General features: G+C 42.9%; 1 protein-coding gene across 4 annotated transcripts in view; it reads left to right on the top strand.

The window, feature by feature from the left end:
- The window catches only part of POGLUT2 (protein O-glucosyltransferase 2), a 79234-nt gene extending 57506 nt beyond the window's left edge, over window positions 1-21728 (top strand). For all 4 annotated transcript variants that reach the window (XM_068113850.2, XM_068113851.2, XM_068113852.2 and 1 more), the window contains exons 9-11: window positions 14636-14725; window positions 15962-16069; window positions 19486-21728. In XM_068113850.2, the coding sequence (XP_067969951.1) occupies window positions 14636-14725; window positions 15962-16069; window positions 19486-19503 (216 nt within the window). In that variant the 3' untranslated portion in view covers window positions 19504-21728. The remainder of the gene's footprint in view (window positions 1-14635; window positions 14726-15961; window positions 16070-19485) is intronic.
- The last annotated feature ends 2314 nt before the right edge of the window (window positions 21729-24042 follow it).

The following is a 24042-nucleotide window of genomic DNA, read 5'->3' as shown; positions in this document are numbered from 1 at the left end:
ATTCACCTTCAGACCTTTTGCCCCCATACATGCCTTCCACTTGTTCATCTTCTCCTTCAGTCCATCCATACTCTCTGCAATCAACACCAGATCATCTGCATACAACAACTCCCACGGTAATCCCTACTTTACGTTCCGTGCACAGCTGTAAGGACGAAGGACGGGAACAGTGGTGAGTTTGAGGTGAAGGTGGGAGTGTTTATAATGTTTAAAATTAATGTAATTAGCAAGTCATTCCCTAATGTTTAAAATAACATAAGAATTTGGAACACTTGTGACCCAAAATTTTCAACCCACAACAGAATGATAGGATTACCCAAATCATTGTTCTGGGTATTTATAAATACGAGGAACATCTGCCCCCTTTGGGAGCATTGGCAAGTTGTCTTCTCCCTTCCCCACTTGCAAGGGTGGGGTTTGGAAGTAGGGGGGGCTGGCGTTACACTGGGCTCTACTAACATGTATACAAAATTTGGTAGCAATTGGTCAAAAATCTTAAGTCGTCCCCAACCCCTTCCTGGGGATTTTTCTTTCTTTTTTGCCCATGACCTGACCATGGGTACTACCAACATTTATGCAGATTTTGGTGGAGATTGGGCCATCCCTGTTTTTTTCTATAATTTTCAGATGTACATACATGCATACATACATAGTGGTGAGAAAAAGTTTGTGAACCCTTTAGAATTCTCTGTATGTCTGCATAAATTTGATCTAAAATGTGATCAGACCTTCATCTGTCATAATAATAGATAAAGAGAACCTTATTAAACAAATAGCACAAAAATCTACTTTCCATTTATTAATTGAGCGAAATGATCCAACATTCAATTATTTTGTCAGAAAAAGTCTGTGAACCTTTACATTCAGTAACTGGTGGCATCTCCTTGAGCAGCAATAACTTCAACCAAACGTTTCCTGTAACTCTGTGTCAGTCCTGCACATCATCTTCGAGAAATTGTGATCCATTCCTCCTTACAGAACTGCTTCAACTCAGAGATATTTGTGGGCTTACTTGCATGAAGTGCTCTCTTCAGGTTCTGCCAGAACATTTCAATTGGATTAAGGTCTGGACTTTGACTTAGCCATTCCAAAACACAAAATGTCTTCTGCTTCAGCCATTCTGTTGTAGATTTATTTACTTGTGTGTTTAGGATTGTTGTCCTGCTGCATGACCCACTTTCTGTTAAACTTCAGCTCACGGACGGATGCCCTCATATTCTCCTGTATAATTTGCTGGTACCATCCAGAATTCATGGTTCCGTCAATAATGGAAAGCTGTCTGGGTCCTGAGGCAGCAAAGCAGCCCCAAAGTTTCTGTTTTTTCATATAGGGCAGCACCACCCAAGCTCACTCCTGATTATCATCCCATTGAATGAAACACCTGACTGCAATTACCCCACTTAATTGAGCTGATTAACCTGGAGGTTCACGTACTTTTTCTGACAAATAACTTGAATGTTGGATCATTATGCTCAATAAATAAATGAAAAAATCGAATTTTTTTGTGTGTTATTTGTTTAAGCAGGTTCTGTTTATCTATTATTATGATTGAGATGAAGATCCAATCATATTTTAGGTTATATTTATGCATAAATAAAGAAAATTCAAAAGAGTTCACAAACCTTTTCTCACCACTGTACATACATACTGTACATATAATTCCCTTTTTTTTTGTATACTCAATCGAGGCTCGTGAAAGAGCTAACATTTATTTCACAAACAAATCAACCAGACAAACAAAATATATAACAAGTACAGATACATTCAAAGTACACCGCCCCATGCCAAATAATTAAATATGCTGCAGCGCGGCATTGCCGGGGCGCCTCCGGCGCCCGGCAATACCGCAGTGCAGCTCATTGAGGCTGCATTGGGAGGGAGAGGTGTACACTAATTGATTGATTAATTGTATAATTAAAATCAATAAAAGATTATCACAAAATATTTTCATAATCAATTGGCTAATCGCATAACTAAACCACTAGTGCTTCATCCGAAGATGTATCTTTTAGAAATTTAATTAAATAAGTCATTTATAAAAAATTAAATAATTAATTGATTACTCAATAAATAATTAATCGATTAATCAATAAATAATTAATAGATGAAATGATTAATCAATAAATCAAAAATATCCTTGATAGCCACATCACTTGGTCACTCATGTCCAAATATTAGCTTCCCAGCTCAAAAGGTGCCTGAGATATTGGCCAAATGAGAAAGAAAATAAATAAATGATTAATAATGAAAATAAATAAATAATAATCATAAAAAAATTAAATTATTAATCAATTTGGTCAGAGAACACATAAACTACCACTATTTCATCAGAATCTGTAACTTTAAAAAATATATTTTTTTTGTCATTAATCGAATAATTAAATAATTAATCGATTAATTGATTAATTAATAAATCAAAAATATCCTTTGCAGCCAAATCACCTGGTCATTGGCATGTCCAAATAACAGCTTCCTAACTCAAAAGGTGCCTGAGTTAATGGTACGAAGAGAAAGGAAATTTGATTAATTAAATAAGTACTTAATTAATCGCTAATAATTAAATAACTCCTCAATTTATTGATTAATCAAAAAACAAAAAATAACGTTTTTGACAAAGGACTTGCTCACTATTGTGCCGAAATTTCAGCTTCCTAGCTCAAAGGATGGCTGAGATATCGCCTGGACAAACAAACAAGAAAACAAACAAGAAAACAACCAGAGTGAAAACTGAGTACTCTCTTTCAGCATGCGTCACTGCCGAGCCCCCTTCGGTGCCCAGCAATGACGATTTGCAATGCCTGGAGATGGCATAGGCAAGGAGCGGTGTACAAAAAGAGGGAGCGGAAGACAAGATGGGGAGAGAAGGGGAAGCACACAAACATAACATTTGAGAGCAGGGAGATGTGTGGGAGGGAGAGGGCCTGGGGGGAGGAGGCGTGGGAAGGGGGGGGGGGGGGGTGGGTGGGAGAAGTATAAAACACAAGGACACCAAGGACTTCCAGGAAAGAAGTTGGTATTTCAAAAAAGTGGATTTGGGGTGAAATTAGCGGGGGTAGAAAAGATCAAGGTTTTGGATGGGGGAAGATAAGAGATGGTGGTGAACAGCTGTTTTAAAGACCTGGAGGGAGGAGTGGGATTAAAGGGAGTGGGGGAGTTTGTTCCAGAGGCGGGAGAAAAGAGGAATGAAGGAGTGAAGGTGAGCAGAGAGTCTTGATTTTGGCAGTTTAACCATAAGAGGGTTGCAGGCAGAGCTTGTGCGACCTGTAGGAATATTTGGGGGACAGAGCCCAGAGAGAGCTGGGGCGGCAAGGCCAGAGAGGAGTCGGTAGAAGACGGAAAGACCACCAACCTGCCTGCGGTGAGTGAGTGAAAGGCCCCTGGAGTTAGCTTCATCGCGGGAGATTCCAATGATTCTGAACGCTTTGGTTTCAACAGCGTGAAGACGAGCTAGGTGTGAGGCAGGAGCACCAGCCCAGAGGGGACACAAGTATTCCATTGAGCCGTGGATGAAAGCCTTGTATGTGGTGAGGAGCTCAGGTGTGCCAAGGAAGGACTTCGCACGACGGAGGATGCCCAGTTGGCGACTGGCTTTGGAGGCCAGATTTGAAATGTGGTTTTCCCAGGAAAGATCATGGCAGATATAATGAGACCCAAAAGCTTGAGTGACAGAACTTCTTGGAGAGGATCTTTCAGAAAGTGGATGGGAGGGTTGTCCAGTCGGTCTTTTCGGAGAGACATCGTAAGAGTGTGAGATTTGTCAGGATTGAAAGACATGTTCCACTTGTTTGCCCAGTCTGTGATTTTGTCCAGGTCTGCAGAGAGTGAGGAGGCTGCAGACTGCTGACCTGAGGGATGAGGAATGGAGCGACAGAGAGTAGAGTCATCAGCAAAGAGATAGGTAGTTTCATATAATATCGTTTAGTCCATTGACCCCAATCCCCTCCCTCACACCAACACAACACACTACTTAATCTGACCAATGCATTATCATACACTAGCAGAGTACTCACCCTTATGGGTGATCATATTTCAAGCATGCAACACATTCTTCTGAATCTCTCTGAACACATTCAGAGCTCAGAGACAGGATTGTGTTGAGGCACAGATCTGGGGAAGCCTACAAAAATTTTCTGCTGCATTGAAGGTTCCCAAGAGCACAGTGGCCTCCATAATTCTTAAATGGAAGAAGTTTGGAACAACCAGGACTCTTCCTAGAGCTGGCAGCCCGGCCAAACTGCGCAATCGGGGGAAAAGGGCCTTGGTAAGAGAGGTGACCAAGAACCCGATGGAACTCTGGCTGAGCTCCAGAGATCCTGTGTGGAGATGGGAGAAACATCCAGAAGGACAACCATCACCGCAACACTCCACCAATCTGGGCTTTATTGCAGAGTGGCCAGACGGAAGCCTCTCCTCAGTGAAAGACACATGAAAGCCCACAGAATCTTGTTTCTCACAGTCTGAGAGTCCTTTAGGTGCTTTTTTTGCAAACTTTCACTTTCACAAGCCAGTGAAAAGGGAGCATTTCAATCACCTCTGACTTCAGTTAACACCTTATCTTAAGTATTGACTTTGCAACTCCAATATTTTCTGTTCTTGTATTGAAAATACTTTTACAGGTGGGGGCGGGACTTAAATATTTCTACAAGGCGAGGAAGTTTAAGATTCTTTATATGATGTGGATTTTTTTTTTTATATGCAGAGCATTGATCATGATGAACTTGGGTGACATTCGTGAATGTCATTTAGTTATATGTGCCAGCCACAATTTCAAATTTATTTGAGTACCCGACAGATAATGTTGATAATCTTTCATAATCAGCGTAGAAGTGTCAGTAATGGAACCACTGGAGAATATTCTGAGTTGGAGCTTGAGGTAAATTTACTTTTAGTACTTGTTGGTAATTTTCTGTCAACTAAAAGTTTCTGTCAACCCTCGACTCTGATTCTGCAACTGGTCCTGACGGCATCAGCCCACGGGTCCTAAAATCATGTTCCTCCGCTCTTTCACTCCCTCTCTCTGCTCTCTTCACCCTCTCTTTTGCTCAAGATCATCTGCCATCTGCTTGGAAATCAGCCAACATCACCGCTTTGCACAAAAAAAGGGTGCAAAAACAGATCCTAGCAACTACAGACCAATCAGCCTTCTCCCAATTATCAGCAAAGTCATGGAATCCATCATTGCTTCAGATATGAAATCTTTCCTCTTCTCCAATGGCTTGATCTCTGACCATCAATTTGGTTTCAGACCTGGTCACTCTACTCTGGACATGCTGCTTCTGCTTTCTCAACAATGGATGGAGGTCCTCAACGCCAAACAGGAAATTAGAGCTGTCTCCCTTGACATTTCACGCGCCTTCGATACGGTCTGGCACCCCGCTCTGCTCACCAAACTCTCCTCCTTTGGTATCCATGGAAATCTCCACGCATGGCTGGCGGACTTCCTCTCTAGTCGTAGTCAACGTGTGGCCCTGAATGGGTTTCTCTCATCTCCTCTTCCTGTTCAGGCTGGAGTTCCCCAAGGCAGTGTTCTGGGCCCTGTGCTTTTTCTGGTCTTCATCAATGATCTCTCTGACTCTCTTGAAAATCCTCTCTATCTCTTTGCTGATGACTCTACTCTCTGTCGCTCCATTCCTCATCCCTCAGATCGGCAGTCTGCAGCCTCCTCACTCTCTGCAGACCTGGACAAAATCACAGACTGGGCAAACAAGTGGAACATGTCTTTCAATCCTGACAAATCTCACACTCTTACGATGTCTCTCCGAAAAGACCGACTGGACAACCCTCCCATCTACTTTCTCAACAATCCTCTCCAAGAAGTTCTGTCATTCAAGCTTTTGGGTCTCACTATCTGCCATGATCTTTCCTGGGAAAACCACATTTCAAATCTGGCCTCCAAAGCCAGTCGGCGACTGGGCATCCTCCGTCGTGCGAAGTCCTTCCTTGGCACACCTGAGCTCCTCACCACATACAAGGCTTTCATCCGCAGCTCTATGGAATACTGTTCTCCCCTCTCGTCTGGTGCTCCTGCCTCACACCTAGCTTGTCTTCACGCTGTTGAAACCAAAGCGTTCAGAATCATTGGAATCTCCCGTGATGAAGCTAACTCCAAGGGCCTTTCACTCACTCACCGCAGGCAGGTTGGTGGTCTTTCCGTCTTCTACCGACTCTTCTCTGGCCTTGCCCCGCCCCCCAGCTCTCTCTGGGCTCTGTCCCCCAAATATTCCCTACAGGTCGCACAAGATCTGCCTGCAACCCTCTTATGGTTAAACTGCCAAAATCAAGACTCTCTGCTCACCTTCACTCCTTCATTCCTCTTTTCTCCCGCCTCTGGAACAAACTCCCTCACTCTCTTCAATCCCACTCCACCCTCCAGGTCTTTAAAACAGCTGTTCACCACCATCTCTTATCTTCCCCCATCCAAAACCTTGAGCTTTTCTACCCCCGCTAATTTCACCCCAAATCCTACACTTTTTTGAAATACCAACTGTTGTGAGAATCAATCAAGTCCACAACTTTGTCCCATAGGTAGGTTTAATAACAATCAGATCTCTGGCATCATCCTGTGGAATACAATCATGCAATATATATCAGGATCTTGGCATCATATAGGAAGGATCGATTATATTAGTCAATGCAAGCAAGCCTGGAATATCAGCGGGTACGTACCATCCGAGTCTACATGTTATAGAATAATGTCGCAGGAGTGGCCCGAAGTCTCGGACGTCCGAGGTCTTATAGACGCCTCTCAGTGGTTTAAGTGAGCATCACACCTGGGTTCAACTTTGATACATTTTCACTACATTCTCTCCGCCGTTAGAACTACACTGCCGCTACGCAGGACTCAAGCGTGCGTCAGCATTAATTGATTAGTGATGTCAATCCATGTCAGTCGGTCCATCCGTAGAGGTCAGGGCCGCGAATTGCCCTGCCAGCTCGGGTCCGGAAACTACCGGGTACGACATCCCCAAGCCCAGAGTCCCCTGCATCGGAGTAGCCGCTGGAGGCAGGCGTCGGAGGGGGCACCTCAGTGCCTTCAGGCAGGGGTGTATCTGGCGATGGGAGGGACGGCAGATGCTCCATAGGCGGAGCTTCGGGAGAGTCCATAGACTCGTAAATCGGTTCGTGGATATCCCTATAAGGGTCGATGACCCCACAAGGGGTGAGATGGCGTACGGAGACAGTGGACTCACGTCCATCTGCCGTCATCACGCGAGCATGCTCGGGATTAGCCTGGAGTACCTGCACCTTATCCACTAAGGGATCGTACTTGCTCGTGCGAACCGCACGTTTGAGATAGGCCGGCCCCGGCTCAGCGAGCCAACTGGGTAAAGATCGGATACTACCCGAGCTTCTAGGGTGGTGGAACAGCCTTTCGTGAGGAGTCTGGTTTGTGGCCGTACATAGTAGAGCCCTGATCGAGTTCAGCGCCGCAGGTAGTGACCAAGCCCATTTATCTAGGCCCCGGCCGAGGGTCCTGAGGCTTAGCATGACGGCCCTCCATATGATCCCGTTGAAGCGTTCGACCTGCCCATTCGCCTGTGGTCTGTACGGAGTGGTATAACTCGAAGCGACATTATGTTGGAGCAAGAAGCTCCTCACTTCCTGGGACAGGAACACCACACCACGATTTGTATGCACGTAGGCCGGATACCTAAACATAGAAAACAAATTCTGCAGGCACCGTATGACCGTGGCAGCCGTCATATCTGCGCACGTGAAAGCGAAAGGGAATCGCGAGTACTCATCAACGATAGTGAGCAGATAACGAGAGTTACTCGACACCGGCAGCGATCCTTTGAAATCCATCGCCAATCTCTCCCACGGTCTAGTAGCCCTAACCAGCGTCCCCATGGGAGGGTTGTAAAAACGCGGTTTGAGTTCCACACATACAGTGCAGTCGCGGCAGACCCGGCGGATGTCCTCAACCGGGTACGGCAGATTACCACAACGCACAAAATTAGCGAAACGCGTCACCCCAGGATGACACATAGTGTCGTGCAAAGCGTGCAGACCCTCCAAAGTTATAAGACCCGCACACGTAGCCGGCCTCGATAGGGCGTCGGCGACCAGGTTATCCTTCCCCGAGCGATATTTGATGGTGTAGCAGAAGTCGGCGAGTTCGATACACCAGCGAGTGATTTTCTCATTCTTAATGCGTTGGGCATGTAAGGTGTCGTACATAAACGCCACGCTCTGTTGGTCCGTGATAATTTGGAAGCATCGCCCGAGCAAGTACGGGCGCCATCGCCTAATCGACTCGACGATCGCGTACGCTTCCTTTTCAACAGACGAATGCCTCCGCTCAGCGGAGGTGAGAGTCCGCGAAAAGAAAGCCACAGGGCGCCCCCCCTGGGAGAGAGGCTCCGCTATCGCATGATCAGATGCATCACTTTCTAAGACGAAAGATTTGCTCTCGTCGATCGTCGCCACAGCAGCGCCAGCGATGTCGGACTTAAGGCCACGAAAGGCAGCCAAGGCGGCTGGGCTCATGGGGAACGCGTCGCAGGCCACAAGTGGGCGGAGTTTCACGGAGAAATTTTGCACCCACTTGGAATAATGGGCGAACAGCCCGAGAGCACGCTTCAGCGAAGCTCGATCGCGGGGCGAGGCCATATCGAGCAAAGGTCGCAGACGCTCCTTATCAGGAGCAACAGAGCCGTGGGTCACGGTGTACCCCAGAAGATCTATCGTGCGCATGGAGTAACGACACTTAGCCTCATTCATGGTTAGGCGATACCTCTGCGCGACCTCGAGGAAGCGCTTCAGATTCGCATCATGATGCTCCTGGTCATGCCCGCAAACCGTAAGATTGTCCAGATATACAATGACATCGGTTAAGTTCTCCTTAGTGATGAGGTCATCCATAGCCCTCTGAAAACAGGAAACCCCGTTCGTCACCCCAAAAGGTAGTCGGGTGAACTGGTATAACCTTTGACCCGATTCAAAGGCGGTATAGATGCTGTCAGCCCCGGAGATGGGGATCTGATGATACGCACTACGTAGATCGAGAGTGCTATAGAGTGAGTACTGGGCAACCTGTCGAACCAGGGCGTCCATTCCCGGAAGGGGGTAGGCGTCCAGCTGTGTAAATCGATTAATCGTCTGCGAATAGTCGATTACCATACGTTTTCGATGCGCTTCACTTCACACCACTAAGACCTGTGCCCGCCACGGCGACCGGCTAGGTTCTATGATACCTTCCTTTAAGAGCTGGGCTGTTTCTTCCGCAATGAATTGCGCGTCAGCTCGGGAGTAGCGCCGTTATTTTACCGCTACAGGTGTGCAGTCCGTGGTCATATTGGGGAACAGCGACAGAGACTCCATTTCCATCCCTGCGAGTGCACAAACAGCCAGCGTATCAGTACCACCAAAATCCATTTCCAAACGTCCATGTAGCTTAAGAAAATCATGTCCTAACAAGATATCAGCACATAATACAGGTAAGACCATGAGATGTACATCTGGAAACATTCGTCCCTTTATCACAAGCTTCAATCGACATTCCCCTTTTGTGTTGAGCCTAAGCCCTTGGGAGGCCATAAAGATCCGACGGCATGTCCCGAGGATCGGCCATCCATGTTTTTGCACCAGTCGATGATCGATATAACTATCTGTGGACCCTGTATCGATTAGAGCCCGTGCAAAAATTCCCTCGATCATAAGTGGGATGATGGCCTGAGCCAGGCCAGGAGGTCCGGCAGATGCCGAGCCATCAGAGCAAGACGATCGCGCCTCGCGTGTAGATCCAACGCCAGCTACAGTTCTCCGTTTGTTCGAGCAGCCTCCGGAGGGCGCTCGTGTCAAGCGCGTAGTTTGAAAGCCATCTGCAGTCTTCCGTGCCAAAACGGGAGCTTGTAGTTAGTATGAGCAGCCTTCGGATGGTGCTAGAGTCACGCGGTGAGTCTCAAAGCCATCATGAGACGTTCGGATACCAGCCAAGGACAGTTGCTCCGCGTTCGGTCGTATTTTCGCCATTTGTTTTGGCGGCCCGTTGAATCTCACCAAGGTCGAGCGCGCAGCCAGGGGCCCACGAGGAGGTGTGCCGCTCATCAAAGGCGGGTGAGGTGCCCCGCTCCGTGCTCGGCCTCTTGGCCCGGCGATAAGCACATTCATTGTCGCGCGAGTTCGTTTACCCCGCGCAGCTTTTCGGCAAACTTTTGCAAAATGCCCTTTTGTTGAACACAGATGACATATCGCTTCCCGAGCCGAGCAAGCTGACCTGGGATGTTGTCGATTCCCGCAGAAGTAGCACGTAGCGTTTCGTCCGGGCTTTGGACTCGCAGCTGCGGCTGCCGCCAAGCCAGAATCAGGGTCCTCCTCAGGAGAGGCCAGGGGTTCCGGCAGTGATGCCGTGTCGGCTTCCGTGTCCTCGGCGGTAGCTCTCTCCGGTCGGGCTTGACGAGAAATCCCCGCAGTGACGCGCGTATGATCGTAGGAGTCAGATTGTTCACGAGCTGAAGTGTAGACGTGAGCCAGCCGTAAAGCCTCCGTAAACGTCAAGTCCTCAACTTCCAGAAGCCTCTGTCTAACGGTTGAAGAGCTGATTCCTGAGACAAAAGAATCGCGTACAAGGTCGTCCTGTACTTGCTCGTGTGTCCGTACCTCCTGGGCACTATCAGCGAGCAGACGTCGCAGCTCTTGTGCGTAGTGGTCTAGCGTCTCTGTGGGCTGTTGAGTCCGCTTTGCAAGCAGATGCCGGGAATAGACCACGCTTCGCTTCTTAATGTAAATACGTTTTAGCTCCGCCACCGCTGCATTGAATGTCGTACACTGTTCGATTCCCCTGTAGACGGTATGGTGTACTTTAGTCTGCAGTACCTGTAATTTTGTTTCATCAGTGACATCGGCGTCCTGGGCTCTGAACTGATTGTCCAGGGACTTTAGCCAATGTGTCAGCTCCGAGCCTGCATCCACTGCTTGTGGGTCGGCGGAGAATTGCGGCACCTGGATCATCCTGTGTCCCGCCATGTTCACCTCTTGTCCTCGAGTGGACGGTGAGACTAATTGTTATTAAGTGTTGTGAGAATCAATCAAGTCCACAACTTTGTCCCATAGGTAGGTTTAATAACAATCAGATCTCCGGCATCATCCTGTATAATACAATCATGCAATATATATCAGGATCTTGGCATCATATAGGAAGGATCGATTATATTAGTCAATGCAAGCAAGCCTGGAATATCAGCGGGTACGTACCATCCGAGTCTACATGTCATAGAATAATGTCGCAGGAGTGGCCCGAAGTCTCGGACGTCCGAGGTTTTATAGACGCCTCTCAGTGGTTTAAGTGAGCATCACACCTGGGTTCAACTTTGATACATTTTCACTACACCAACGTCTGTCCTGGCAGTCCTTGGTCTCCTTGTGTTTTATACCTCCCCCCCGCCCCCCCCCCTTCCCACGCCTCCTCCCCCCAAGCCCTCTCCCTCCCACACTTCTCCCTACTCTCAAATGTTGTGTTTGTGTGCTTCCCCTTCTCTCCCCATCTTGTCTTCCGCTCCCTCTTTTATATATTTTGTTTGTCTGGTTGATTTGTTTGTGAAATAAATGTTAGCTCTTTCACGAGCCTCGATTCACAACTTTGCCCTCAACATCGACGGTTTCCCAGTATCCACCTCCCCACATCCGGAATCTTGGCATCATCTTTGACCAAACCCTCCCCTTCGACAAATACACTAAACAGATCACAAAGACGGCCTTCTTTCACCTGAAAAACATCGCCCGTCTCCGTCCATCCCTCTCCTCCACGGCTGCAGAAACCCTCATCCACGCCTTCATCACCTCCCGTCTGGACTACTGCAACAGCCTCCTCTATGGTTCACCCTCAATAATCACCAATAAATTCCAATACATTCAGAACTCCGCTGCCCGTCTACTCACCCATTCCTGGACCCGTGACCACATCACCCCCGTCCTTTATAAGCTTCACTGGCTCCCCATCCCCCAGAGAATCCAGTACAAAATCCTCCTCTTGACCTACAAAGCCCTCCATAACCTGGCCCCATTCTACCTGACTGACCTCCTCTCCAGACACACTCCCACCCGCAACCTCCGCTCTGCTGGTACCAACCTCCTGACTTCCCCCCCCCCCCCCCCCCCCCATCCGGACCAAATTCAGAACCTGGGGGGACAGGGCCTTCTCCATCGCTGCTCCCACCCTCTGGAACTCACTACCTCACACCATCAGAGACTCCTCCTCACTCACCACATTCAAAACATCACTCAAGACCCACCTGTTCAACACTGCATTCAACATTTAACCCACAGCATTTAACCCCTGACTATCTCTTCTCCTGCTCCTTCCTTTTGCTTTGATTATTTACCTATTGATTTTTGTCTTTTTGCACTTGTTGTTTGTACTCTGCCAAAGCGCCTTTGGGCTTCTTGAAAAGCGCTATATAAAATAAATTTATTATTATTATTATATATATGTATGTATATATATATATATATATATTATATATATTATATATATATATATATATATATATATATATATATATATATATATATATATATTATATATCTATATAGATATAAATATATATATAGATATATATATATATATATAGATATATATATAGATATATATATATATTATATATATATATATTATATATAGATATAGATATAGATAGATATAGATATATATATATATATATATATATATATAGATATATATATATATATATATATTATATATATATATATATATATATATATATATATATATAATATATATTATATATATATATATATAATATATAATATATATATATATATACTTCATACGTATCATTTGGGTCTGGTAATGTGTGCTTAAATAGGACCACTCCTATTTGCTTATTAGATCCTGATTTAAATTTCGATTTTTTTTGATGCCTTCGCCAACAAAGTCGCCGGAGGCATTATGGTTTCGGGTTGTCCGTCCAGCTGTCCATGCATCCGTGATAGGTTTTTGTTACTGCGATAACTTGAGAACGGCTGTAGGGATCTAAGTCAAACTTAGTACAGGTATGTATAATGATGTAAAGATGAATTGATTCGATTTTGGGGTCACGAGGTCAAAGGTCAGAGGTCATATTAGATAAGAATTCTATTACCGAGATAACTTGTGAACCAGTGATGAGATTTTGACTAAACTTGATATAAGTATAAATTATGATGCAAAGATCAACTGATGAGATTTCTGCATCAAGAGGTCAAAGGTCAGTTGCTGTAACAGGTTTTTCTTGTTAAATTGAGGTCAAATTTGCTGGTACCATCCAGCCACGTGCTGTTATTGTGAAGTGGAAACGTCTCGGAGCAACAACATCTCAGCCGCAATCAGTGACTAACTTAAGAATGGCTGAAGGGAACTAAGTCAAACTTGCTACAAGTATGCATAATGATGTAAAGATGAACTGATAAGATTATGGAGTCAAGAAGTCAAAGCTCAGAAGTCCTGTCAGGTAAAAATTCTGTTATTGCGCTAACTTGTGAACCAGTAATGGGATTTTGACCAAACTTGGTGCAACTATATATTATTGTGATGAAAAGATGAACTGATTAGATTTCGGCATCAAAGGTCAGCGGTCATGTCAGGCAAAAATTGGATACATGAGGACAGCTGAAGGTACTTACATCAAACTTGTGTACTGCCAACCTGAAGCCCTGGTGACAAGAGTGGAATTGAACCTCCTCCAGCATGGAGAATGGAGGAACAGAAGAGTGCTGTGTTGTTAGCCTGGATTTTGGGAGTTTAATCAGAACGGGGTAACTAGAAGAACGTGTGTGTCCTGATGTAGCTGGGAAGGGTGGCAGGGCTGAGAGCAGAAGGAGAAGGATCAGAGGAAATGCGGTTAAAAAAAAACAACAGGCCGACAACCTGTCTGTGATGTGAAAGCAACATGGTTTGTACTTTGACCTCATGGTATGACATGTCAATAATGTTAGGAGTTTTAGATTCCCAATAATTCACGTGTATGATGCAGTGAAGCCAAACCTACAGATGAGACAAACACTCCATTGAGCGAGAGCAGTACTCCACAAAGGACTTTTAGGCTGTAAATACTTCCGCCTATTCAAGGTATAATTCAGAACAACTGCTGAAGCCCAGTCTGCGGTTTTCTTTGAAGGCCAGCTTCGCTATATCGTCAGCTCTGAAGGTTGTACCTGATATTAAGGTCCTGGAGTTCAAGAGACTGAACATCTTTCAGTGACGGACCCTGTAAATAGATTGCTGCATTTGTTGGATTAGACTTCCTGAGTGACAGGGTGAGCTCTGGTCACTTGTTGAACTTCGTACATCTAGATTAGTTATCTTGATAGTGTAAATCACAAGATTATTGAATTTTTTCATCTGGGTTCTTGTTCTTTTTTTCTGATTTTTTTTTTTCCCCCCATTATTTGTCCCCTACTGGTTACACGAGGGGACTATAGGTTTGCTCTCTGTCTGTCCGTCACACCTGTTGTTTTCCAGACTTTTTCCCCATACACTTTGACATTATTCAACAGAAACTTGGTACATAGCTTTATTATGATTCATTATGACATTCATTGGGACCGGTACGGGACATGTATTTCAAAACGATTCTCATGGTGTGCTTTTATTTATTTTGTTGTTCGGATGTAACTTAAATTGTATTTGCCACAGGTGCAGAAGATTGCCAAAGAGGGCCAGGAGTTCATTCGAAATAATCTGATGTCTGAGCAGATATTCTGCTATTATCAGAGCCTTTTAGAGGTGAGCATACATATATTTACATGTACAGTGCATTCAGAAAGTATTCAGACCCCTTCACTTTTTTCACATTTTGTTATGTTGCAGCCTTATGCTGAAATCGTTTAAATTCATTTTTCCCCTCATCAATCTACACTCAATACCCCATAATGACAAAGAGAAAACAGGATTTTAGAAAGTTTTGCAAATTTATTAAAAAGAAAAAAACTGAAATATCACATTGACATAAGTATTCATACCCTTTGCTATGACACTTGAAATTTAGCTCAGGTGCCTCCCATTTCTCTTGATCATCTTTGAGATGTTTCTCCACCTTGATTGGAGTCCACCTATTGTAAATTCAATTGATTGGACATGATTTGGAAAGGCACACACCTGTCTATATGAGGTCTCACAGCTGACAATGCATATCAGAGCAAAAACCAAGCCATGAGGTCGAAGGAACTACCTGCAGAGCTCAGAGACAGGATTATGTCGAGGCACAGATCTGGGGAAGCCTACAAAAAAATTCCTGCTGCATTGAAGGTTCCCAAGAGCACAGTGGCCTCCATAATTCTTAAATGGAAGAAGTTTGGAACAACCAGGACTCTTCCTAGAGCTGGCCGCCCGGCCAAACTGAACAATCGGGGGAGAAGGGCCTTGGTAAGAGAGGTGACCAAGAACCCGATGGTCACTCTGGCTGAGCTCCAGAGATCCTGTGTGGAGATGGGAGAAACTTCCAGAAGGACAACCATCACCGCAACACTCCACCGATCTGGGCTTTATGGCAGAGTGGCCAGACGGAAGCCAAACAGTTAAATCTTGGTTTCATCAGACCACAGAATCTTGTTTCTCACAGTCTGAGAGTCCTTTAGGTGCTTTTTTGCAAACTCCAAGCGGGTTTTCATGTGTCTTTCACCGAGGAGAGACAAACAAAAGGGTGTTTCTTGGACAAACTTTGACCTTCCAAGCCACTCTCTATCGTATTGTTGCTTGAATGTCTAAACTGGGAATATCTGTTTTGTGGGATATTTCTCTCTGGGAATTGCCTTCTTTGTGTAAAACTATTATTTTGAATCTCAACGAGTTTGATGTAATTTATTGGGCATGATGTGCCTTCATGTTACCTGCCAGAGAGAAATTACAAATTTGTGATACAAATGGGATACTTTTGCACAGTACTGCTCAATGTCGTAAGTGTATTTTGATCCTTGTTATTTTCCATGATTGTATTTTAAATCGTTATTGACTCTTCTTCAGGCTTATGCAAAACGGCACACCTCTGTGCCAAAAATTCGACAGGGAATGGAACTCGTGGAACAACCCAAAGATGACCTTTTTCCTTGCACTTGCCACCGGAAACACCAGGTGAGCAATATTATACTGTATGCATGCTCCTTATAGACTGCCCTTCCATCTCAACACCATCATCATTCATTTGATGGATATTCAAAAGGAGCTATTCAAATGTTGTTGAAACTTACATAACTACGGTGATGCTTGAATAGTGGCACAAACGTTATTGGTATTTTCATCCTCGATGGAAGTGAAATTAAACTCTTTGTTCCTGCCCATGATTACCTAGTTATGAGTCATCCATGTGTCCTCCTCCCATTCTGTTATTCTCATAGGTGTTTGTCGTATATCCCATATCCATGCACATGTGAATTCTTCCGACTTCATGCTTAAGGTCCTTCCCCTCCGCATCTTCCCTTTCAGGCGTCAACCTCAAACTCTTCCCCACCCACCACTTTTACTTCTCCTCCCCTTTTGTCTCACCTCTTCAATATTTGATCCCCCCCCCCACCCCCCTCTGCCACTCCATTGAAACTTCCACTCCTCTGCTGCCTACTCCCTTTCAGAATTCCATTATCCCCTCCCTTACCCCTTCCAGGTTATCATTTCATCCCTACCTCACAAACTCTCTCCTCCCGACACTGATTGTTCAGCTGATGCTTAAGCTCTCCAACAGCCATCAAATTCTGTTCGCATGCGCCAATCTGCATTTAAAGGCTTTTTTTTTTAGATGAATGTATGCATTGTGGTGTGTCCAAATCTCCCATTCAACTCTCTTCAAATGTCCTGGAACCTCTGACTCTGCTGCTCTCCTTGAATCCCTCAAACTCTCTTGCTCTATCTGTCCCCATATCCTTGCTCAGTCAAAAACAGTTTTTTTTGCTTCCAAAGACCTTGGTGAAAAGCCTGGTTTTGTATGTTTGCTATTTTGTTCTATAACTGGACAGTTATTCTTCGAAGATATTGTTGCAGTTCTGCAAACCAGCATTCTCCAAAGCAACGGCACCCACCAAACAGGTTACCGACTTAGTTATTTCCTTATTAAATGTTCAGATATCCCTCCCTTCTGTGTAGTGGGTTTCACGGGTCAATATGCATTGTGTTGGATTCGCTAAGGATTTTCTCTCTCTATCTTTATTCATCTTTAAAACAAAGCGCTACCCCCATCGAATCACCATGGAGCTCAAGCAGCTCATTTGCAGATTTGCGCCAGAACGATGTTCAAATTCCCACGCCAATTCCCAACAGTCACCACCACTATAGGCAACCGCATCGACTACCACTAACTGCTATTAACCTCCCAACCATCTCCACACCACCATACCACAACTACCTCCACAAGAAGATACAGCAACCCACCTTGCACTTTTATTAACCACCAAGCTCAACCACCATCCCACAGATTCAGACCTTCACCACACAACCACAGCAAATGCCCACGACTCTGCCTTTACATTCAAAACTGTCGTCAACAGCCAAACAGTACGAGGGAGGTACGGACGTTGATGTGCCTTGCACCCCCATCTTCAAACCCCACGAACAGGAAGCACAAAAGTGCGCTAACCTCCCCATAACTTCCTACAGATCGACATGACCCTCCACTTGCCTGCCATACCATTTGGGTTCCGAGCACATTTGCACCACAAATGCACAGCAAAATATGTCCGCCCCATGTTAAGTGCGGAGATCCGAGCTGTGGCAAGCCCAAACTTCACTGAAGACGAGATGCGTGTAGCAAACTGGTGGTGAGGATGATATCAGCAAGAAGTCCACCTGGGCCATTGAGCACGCTTAGTTGTTATTGTTGTCTTGAGAACAGTGGGGGCATAGCACATGGACCCCTCTATTGCTTGACACCCATTTCCTTACTTTTGTGCAGCTGTTTGATTGAACAAATTACTCCTCTGCAAATTAATCCTCTTAGATCGAGGAAAGGAATAACTACTTGCAAGAAGTATAGTCTCACTTTTCTTGCAACTTTCTTCTCCCGGCATCCTGCCCCTTTTCCCCTCTTTCTTTCCCTCGCTCTTTCCAAATGTGATCCCCATCTGTCCCACTTCTTCCCCATATTTCTCTCTTTCTCTCATATTTGTTTAGTTTCAGTAAACCTCACCACCCTTTACCCGAACTTCTTGTAGATTCCCCCTTAGCCTAGATGTTTTTGAGCCATCAATTTGAGCCATTTGAGCCATATAAGATGAGCCATCTTATATGAATGAAAATCATTGGTTGCTTTTTTTAAAATGACTTTAGTTATTCTCTTTCCTTCATTCTATTAAAGACAAAATATTACAATTGGAGGGGGATTGTTATAATTAGTGAATCTTTATTCTGTTTTTTATTATTCTGACATATACTCTTGGTGTGTCAGTCATTGGTCATGCCTACCTGTCCACGTTGCTGACGATTTTAATCCAAAGATGGCATGTTACATTTCACAAACATATTGCATACGTATCTATCTGAGTCTCAATGAGGATGTAAAAGGAAGCGAAATGCGTGAAAAAAGGATTTTAAAAATAAACGTAGTTGTTGGTGGTGTTGTTGCTGCTGCTGACGTCATGGCTGTGGTTGTTGTAGTTCATGTTGTTGTTGTAGTTCATGCACTCCTTCCATGAACTATTATATATATTTATATTACTTTCAGAAGTATTATTATATTTTGTACGTAAATATAATTTTGTGTGTGCTCCTTTTTTGACATTAATTTTTGTTCCAATTAAATCGATTATTAGCTTTCCAATATATATATATATATATATATATATATATATATATATATATATATATATATATATATATATATATATATATATTTATATATATATTTATTTATATATTTATATATATATATATATATATATATATATATATATATATATATATATATATATATATATATATATATATATTATTCCATGATGGCAGCATCCCTTTAGAGTTTAGAATAAAGCATGATGGACACATGGATGCTTCTCCTTTTAGTAATAGAAGACCGTGCCACAATGAGATCAACATTGTTGATGATATATAAAACTAGCAGAGTCACCTGGCGTTGCCCGGAAAATAAAGTCAGTCACGTGTGTGTAGTGGGCTTTTTATAGTCAGCCCCTTGGGCACACCCCACTGCCGCGTCCCGATTCAAAATCTGATGTGCCCATGTTTTTTGTCATGAAAAGTTACTCCCCATTGGATGCCCTCTTCCCTCTCTAAGTGACGTCCTTGGGCTGTCCATGAGGCACAACCAAACAAAAAGATGTTCATAAATAGGGTTATTTTAGATAAGTGTCCACTGTTTGTTATGCTGTTTTGAAATTATAGCATTTATTGTTAGGTACTGAAAAACAGTATTGATGGTTCAAAATGTTTTCTTGGACCATTCAAATTGTCATTAAGCCATTCAATACTGACCAGACATTGCTGACTTCCATTGTTTTTATAAATGTTGAACACATAGTTGTGTTTATGGATTATTTTACCGATTGCAGATGAAGGATGAACTTTGATGGTGCACCTTCACTCGATGACCATCTTCGGACGGGGTCCAAAGGATTCTCTGCCAATCCTGAACGTTGTTATTCCTGCATCTCACAATTTTCTGCAGCAGTTCTGCTGAATTTTAATGAAATGCCATTTCCCTTATATTGCTCATTTCATTTTTTGCTCATGTAAATGTGGAAACATGTTATCTGCAGTTAATGAGGTGATAAAATGTTGATGAGGATCTGCTTGCAATCGGACCTATAAAATGTATTTGCCAAATATTGCTTTTTTGAGGTTTGTGGGTTGCTATTTTGTTTTCTTTTCAACATTGTGGTTCTGAAATTGATTTTTGGGGGGCTGGTGGAAATGTGGGAAATAGAGCATAAACATTTGTAATATTTGCAAGATTTTCACTTTGATTTCTAAACAAAATAGCCTCGGACATGTGAAAGTAGCCGTTCAACTAAGCTGCCGATCGAAGCTTCAAATCAAACGTTTTTGGATAACCACTCCTTACATACAAATATGTAAATTAATGACAAATAGTTTGTACAAAATGGCAAAGAAGTATCTGTAAATCAATCACCTCTACCTTTCCCCTACTTGTGTGCAGCAAAACATGTATTTTAAAATATTCTCTCTGAAAAGGAAATCGCTCTATTCATTTCCCCAGATGTCTGAAAAACTTTTCATTAGGATCGGTTAAGGTGGCATTATAGGATATTATTTTATATTCAATACACTTTTGTGAAGACGTAAATTTACTGTTTCTTGATCAAAAGAGATTAGAGCGATGCAAAATAGTTTCCTTATTTCTCAATTAATTGAAATTATCCATTTTTATATGTATGTTCCATCACCGGTGCTTTTTCTGAGCTGGGACAAGGGCAATTGTGACATCAATCCAAAGGTCTAATATACCATTCCAAATAAATTGTATGACGCAGCCCCAACGGTTCAAATGTCTTTCTCGCTGTGATTCATGCGAAGTGAGAAGCCCCTGCAGTTTTCACTGAAAATTTATCTTGCACAAGCTCAACTGTTTATGATTGATAGATACATACATTTTTAGTGTTGAAAGTTAATACACCAACACCATTCCTCAAGACAACCATTTTGGTACTTTGCTGTAAAGACACCTTTCTCACAATGAGCCTTAAAGCTGGTTGAAGATGCAGTCACCTTTTTATGGCAAATAATAATCCTACTATCTTCTACTTACTATTAATTTGCAATCACTGGCTTTGATACCATTACAGTTTTTTTTTATAACGAACCATATTGGCATCGAAAAGCTACATATATTGAACAAAGTTTCAAATGGAGCACTTCGTCGCCATTAGGGCATTTTAATTGCGTCCGATGTGGCAATAAGTGTGAATTGTTGGTCCCAGCTTACCGGCTCAATGACAGAAGATTCCGTTTGCATTTTTGCTACCACCATCCCTACCCATTTAGAATCCCATGCAGGCAAGGGCATCTTGCTAGTATACTCAGTGTTGACAACTAATTAGAGCTTTGATCATAAAATCAAATTTGATGATGAAGTTATTGCATTACAACTATGAAATGTTTTTGTTTTTTTTCATTAAGAAAAAAAAAAAAAGGTCGGAGATTTTGTTCAAGTTGAAGTTCTGTTTTTTCAGTGTTTACTGCTCATAATATTTTTGAAATCTGTTTTTCGTTAAAAAAAATCAAAGAAGTTGTTAGCAACTGTCAAAACATAACTCAAAATATATTTTAAAATGTTTGTGTGACCTGAAATCAAAGAATTTGCTGTTGACTGTGAAAACTTGACTCAAAATGCATTGCCTTGATTTTAATTTTATTGAAACGAAAGTGGATTACCGATACTTCTTAGGAATGTGTCTTAAACTAACTTAAGCTTGAGGGTTAGCTGCCAGTATTCCGAGGTGTGGCTACCTGTCGCTTCGCTGACGGATTTAATCAGAAGACAGCAAGTTGTACCTCACAAACATATTTTCTGTCTATCTGTGAATCTCAATGAGGATGTAAATGAAGGTGGGCAATTCGTGGAAAACTGTTATTTTATAACATGCAATTGTTGTTTTGGTTGGTGTTGGCGGTGTGCTCCTTCCATGTACTTTTATATATTTTTCTATTGCTTCAATAAGTCTATCTATATATAATTTTGTGTGCTCATTCTGTGTCCGTGATGCTTTACTCTAAAGGGTTCCTGCTGTCGTACAGTTGGGACGTCTACATTAAAGCTCAAGGTTGTGTTTCATTTTCTTCCATTCTGGAAAGACTTTTAAAGCAGGTAATATTATGATTGATCGACACAAGTCTTTTTTCGGATATTGCCTCAGCAGCACAGCTATACCCTCAGCCAAAAACATGATCTGTAACCTGTAAAAAACATGACATGCAACCTGTAAAAAACATGACATGTAACCTGTAAAAAACATGACATGTAACCTGTAAAAATCATGACATGTAACCTGTAAAAAACATGACATGTAACCTGTAAAAAAACATGACATGTAACCTGTAAAAAACATGACATGTAACCTGTAAAAAACACGACATGTAACCTGTAAAAAACATGACCTGTAACCTGTAAAAAAAAGACATGTAACCTGTAAAAAACATGACATGTAACTTGTAAAAAAACATGACATGTAACCTGTAAAAAACATGACCTGTAACCTGTGAAAAAAACATGACCTGTAACCTGTAAAAAACATGACCTGTAACCTGTAAAAAAACATGACCTTTAAAAAAAACATGACCTGTAACCTGTAAAAAAAACATGACCTGTAACCTGTAAAAAAAATACATGACCTGTAACCTGTAAAAAAAATGACCCATATTAAACCTGTAAAAAAAACATGACCTGTAACCTGTAAAAAAAAACATGACCTGTAACCTGTAAAAAAAACGACCTTTAACCTGTAAAAAAAAACATGACCTGTAACCTGTAAAAAAAACATGACCTGTATTAAACCTGTAAAAAAAAAACATGACCTGTAACCTGTAAAAAAACGACCTTTAACCTGTAAAAAATACATGACCTGTAACCTGTAAAAAAAAACATGACCTCTAAACATGTATCGCTGTAATCAGCATTGAGAGTGCTTCCATTCAACCAATCCCATGACCAGATTCTGCACATGAACAAAATTTTGATATTTTATGATGTCATCGACTTGCTCCTGATGCTGGTGAGCTTCAGGACCCGTGGTCTTATTTTTAGCTCACCTGGAAGGAAGTTCAGGGGAGCTTTTGCGATGGTGCATTGTCTGTCAGTCCGTAAACACTTGCAACTTCTTCTCCAAAACCGCTGAAGGGATTGTGACCAAACTTAGCACAAATGATATTTGTTGTGTTGTGACTAGAGTTTGTTCACGCCATTAAAAAAAAGTCGGGGTTTAAGGGGGTTTACGTGGGTCAAAGAGGATCCAGATTTGACCCCCCAAATAGGAATTTGCTTTTTTCTCTGAAACTACACACGCAATTTCCATGAAATTTCACCACAACCTTCATCACCCGTGATGTACCAATGTTTGTTCAAGGCATTAGAAAAATTGGGGTGAGGAAGTATATGGGTTGGGTGAGGGAGGTTGCCCCCCAAAATAGGTATTTTGTTTGTTTGTTTGTCTAAAGTCTTATGATTATGTTAGTATGATTCTACATGCTGCCTTCTCTTCTAGCAACCATTGAAATTGGTTTTAAATACCCTTCGTCAGTGCAGTGTACTGTTTATTCTATCAGGTGAGTGCCAGGGGTATTGCCCCTATGTTTATTATTCTACGACCGCAGGAACCCAGTGTGACGGACACACATATGGATCAACCACTTCTCTTTTTAGTAATGGATAACCCTCATAAGGTGATTGTAGTACCTCGAGTGGATTTGTAGGTACCTACCATTTCCATGTTAAGCCATTGTAAATTCAGGCTAGAACAACAAAATGTGAAAAAGTCAAGGGGTGTGAATACTTCCTGACGGCACTGTATATATCTAATACATAAAGGAGCTCAGTCTCGGTGTGCCTGCATGCGTCCAGCCATCGACGGGCTTTATGTTCTCGTGTATTTTAAAGTAGCACCACAGGGGAAGGGTCCAGACCAAAAACCAAGAGGAGCCCCCTGGGAGATTTATTGCTGCAGATCATTGCCGACAGTAAATAAAAGCAAAAACCAAGAGGAGCCTCCTGGGAGATTATTGCTGCAGATCATAAAAGAGACAGTGAGGGCTTCAGAGAACATTTCAGACAAACGAGAGGCGTTCTAGATGGCATCATCACAAACTTAGCTCCACATGCATTTTGTGGGGAGGTGGCATTTTATTGAAGTATTTGGGGAGATGGAGGGGGGGGGGGGCTTTTATGATTTCCCTTTTTATTACTTCAATCCCCAATGACATGTCTTTCAAACTTGATGCTTCAAAACCTGTTACAAAAGTCTTTCAAACATGGAGACACTAATGGTTTGTAGCTTGCTGCTAACCTGATGTTTTCTTCCAAATGATGACACAAGCAAGCATAACCTTGCTAACTAGGTGTTGCTTTCATAACAGATGACTGCATGGGGTCATTT

Source organism: Myxine glutinosa, chromosome 4 (genome assembly GCF_964187855.1).
Source record: "Myxine glutinosa chromosome 4, kmMyxGlut1.1, whole genome shotgun sequence".
Classification (NCBI taxonomy): Eukaryota; Metazoa; Chordata; class Myxini; order Myxiniformes; family Myxinidae; genus Myxine; species Myxine glutinosa.
This window is presented reverse-complemented; position numbering and strand designations above follow the sequence as displayed.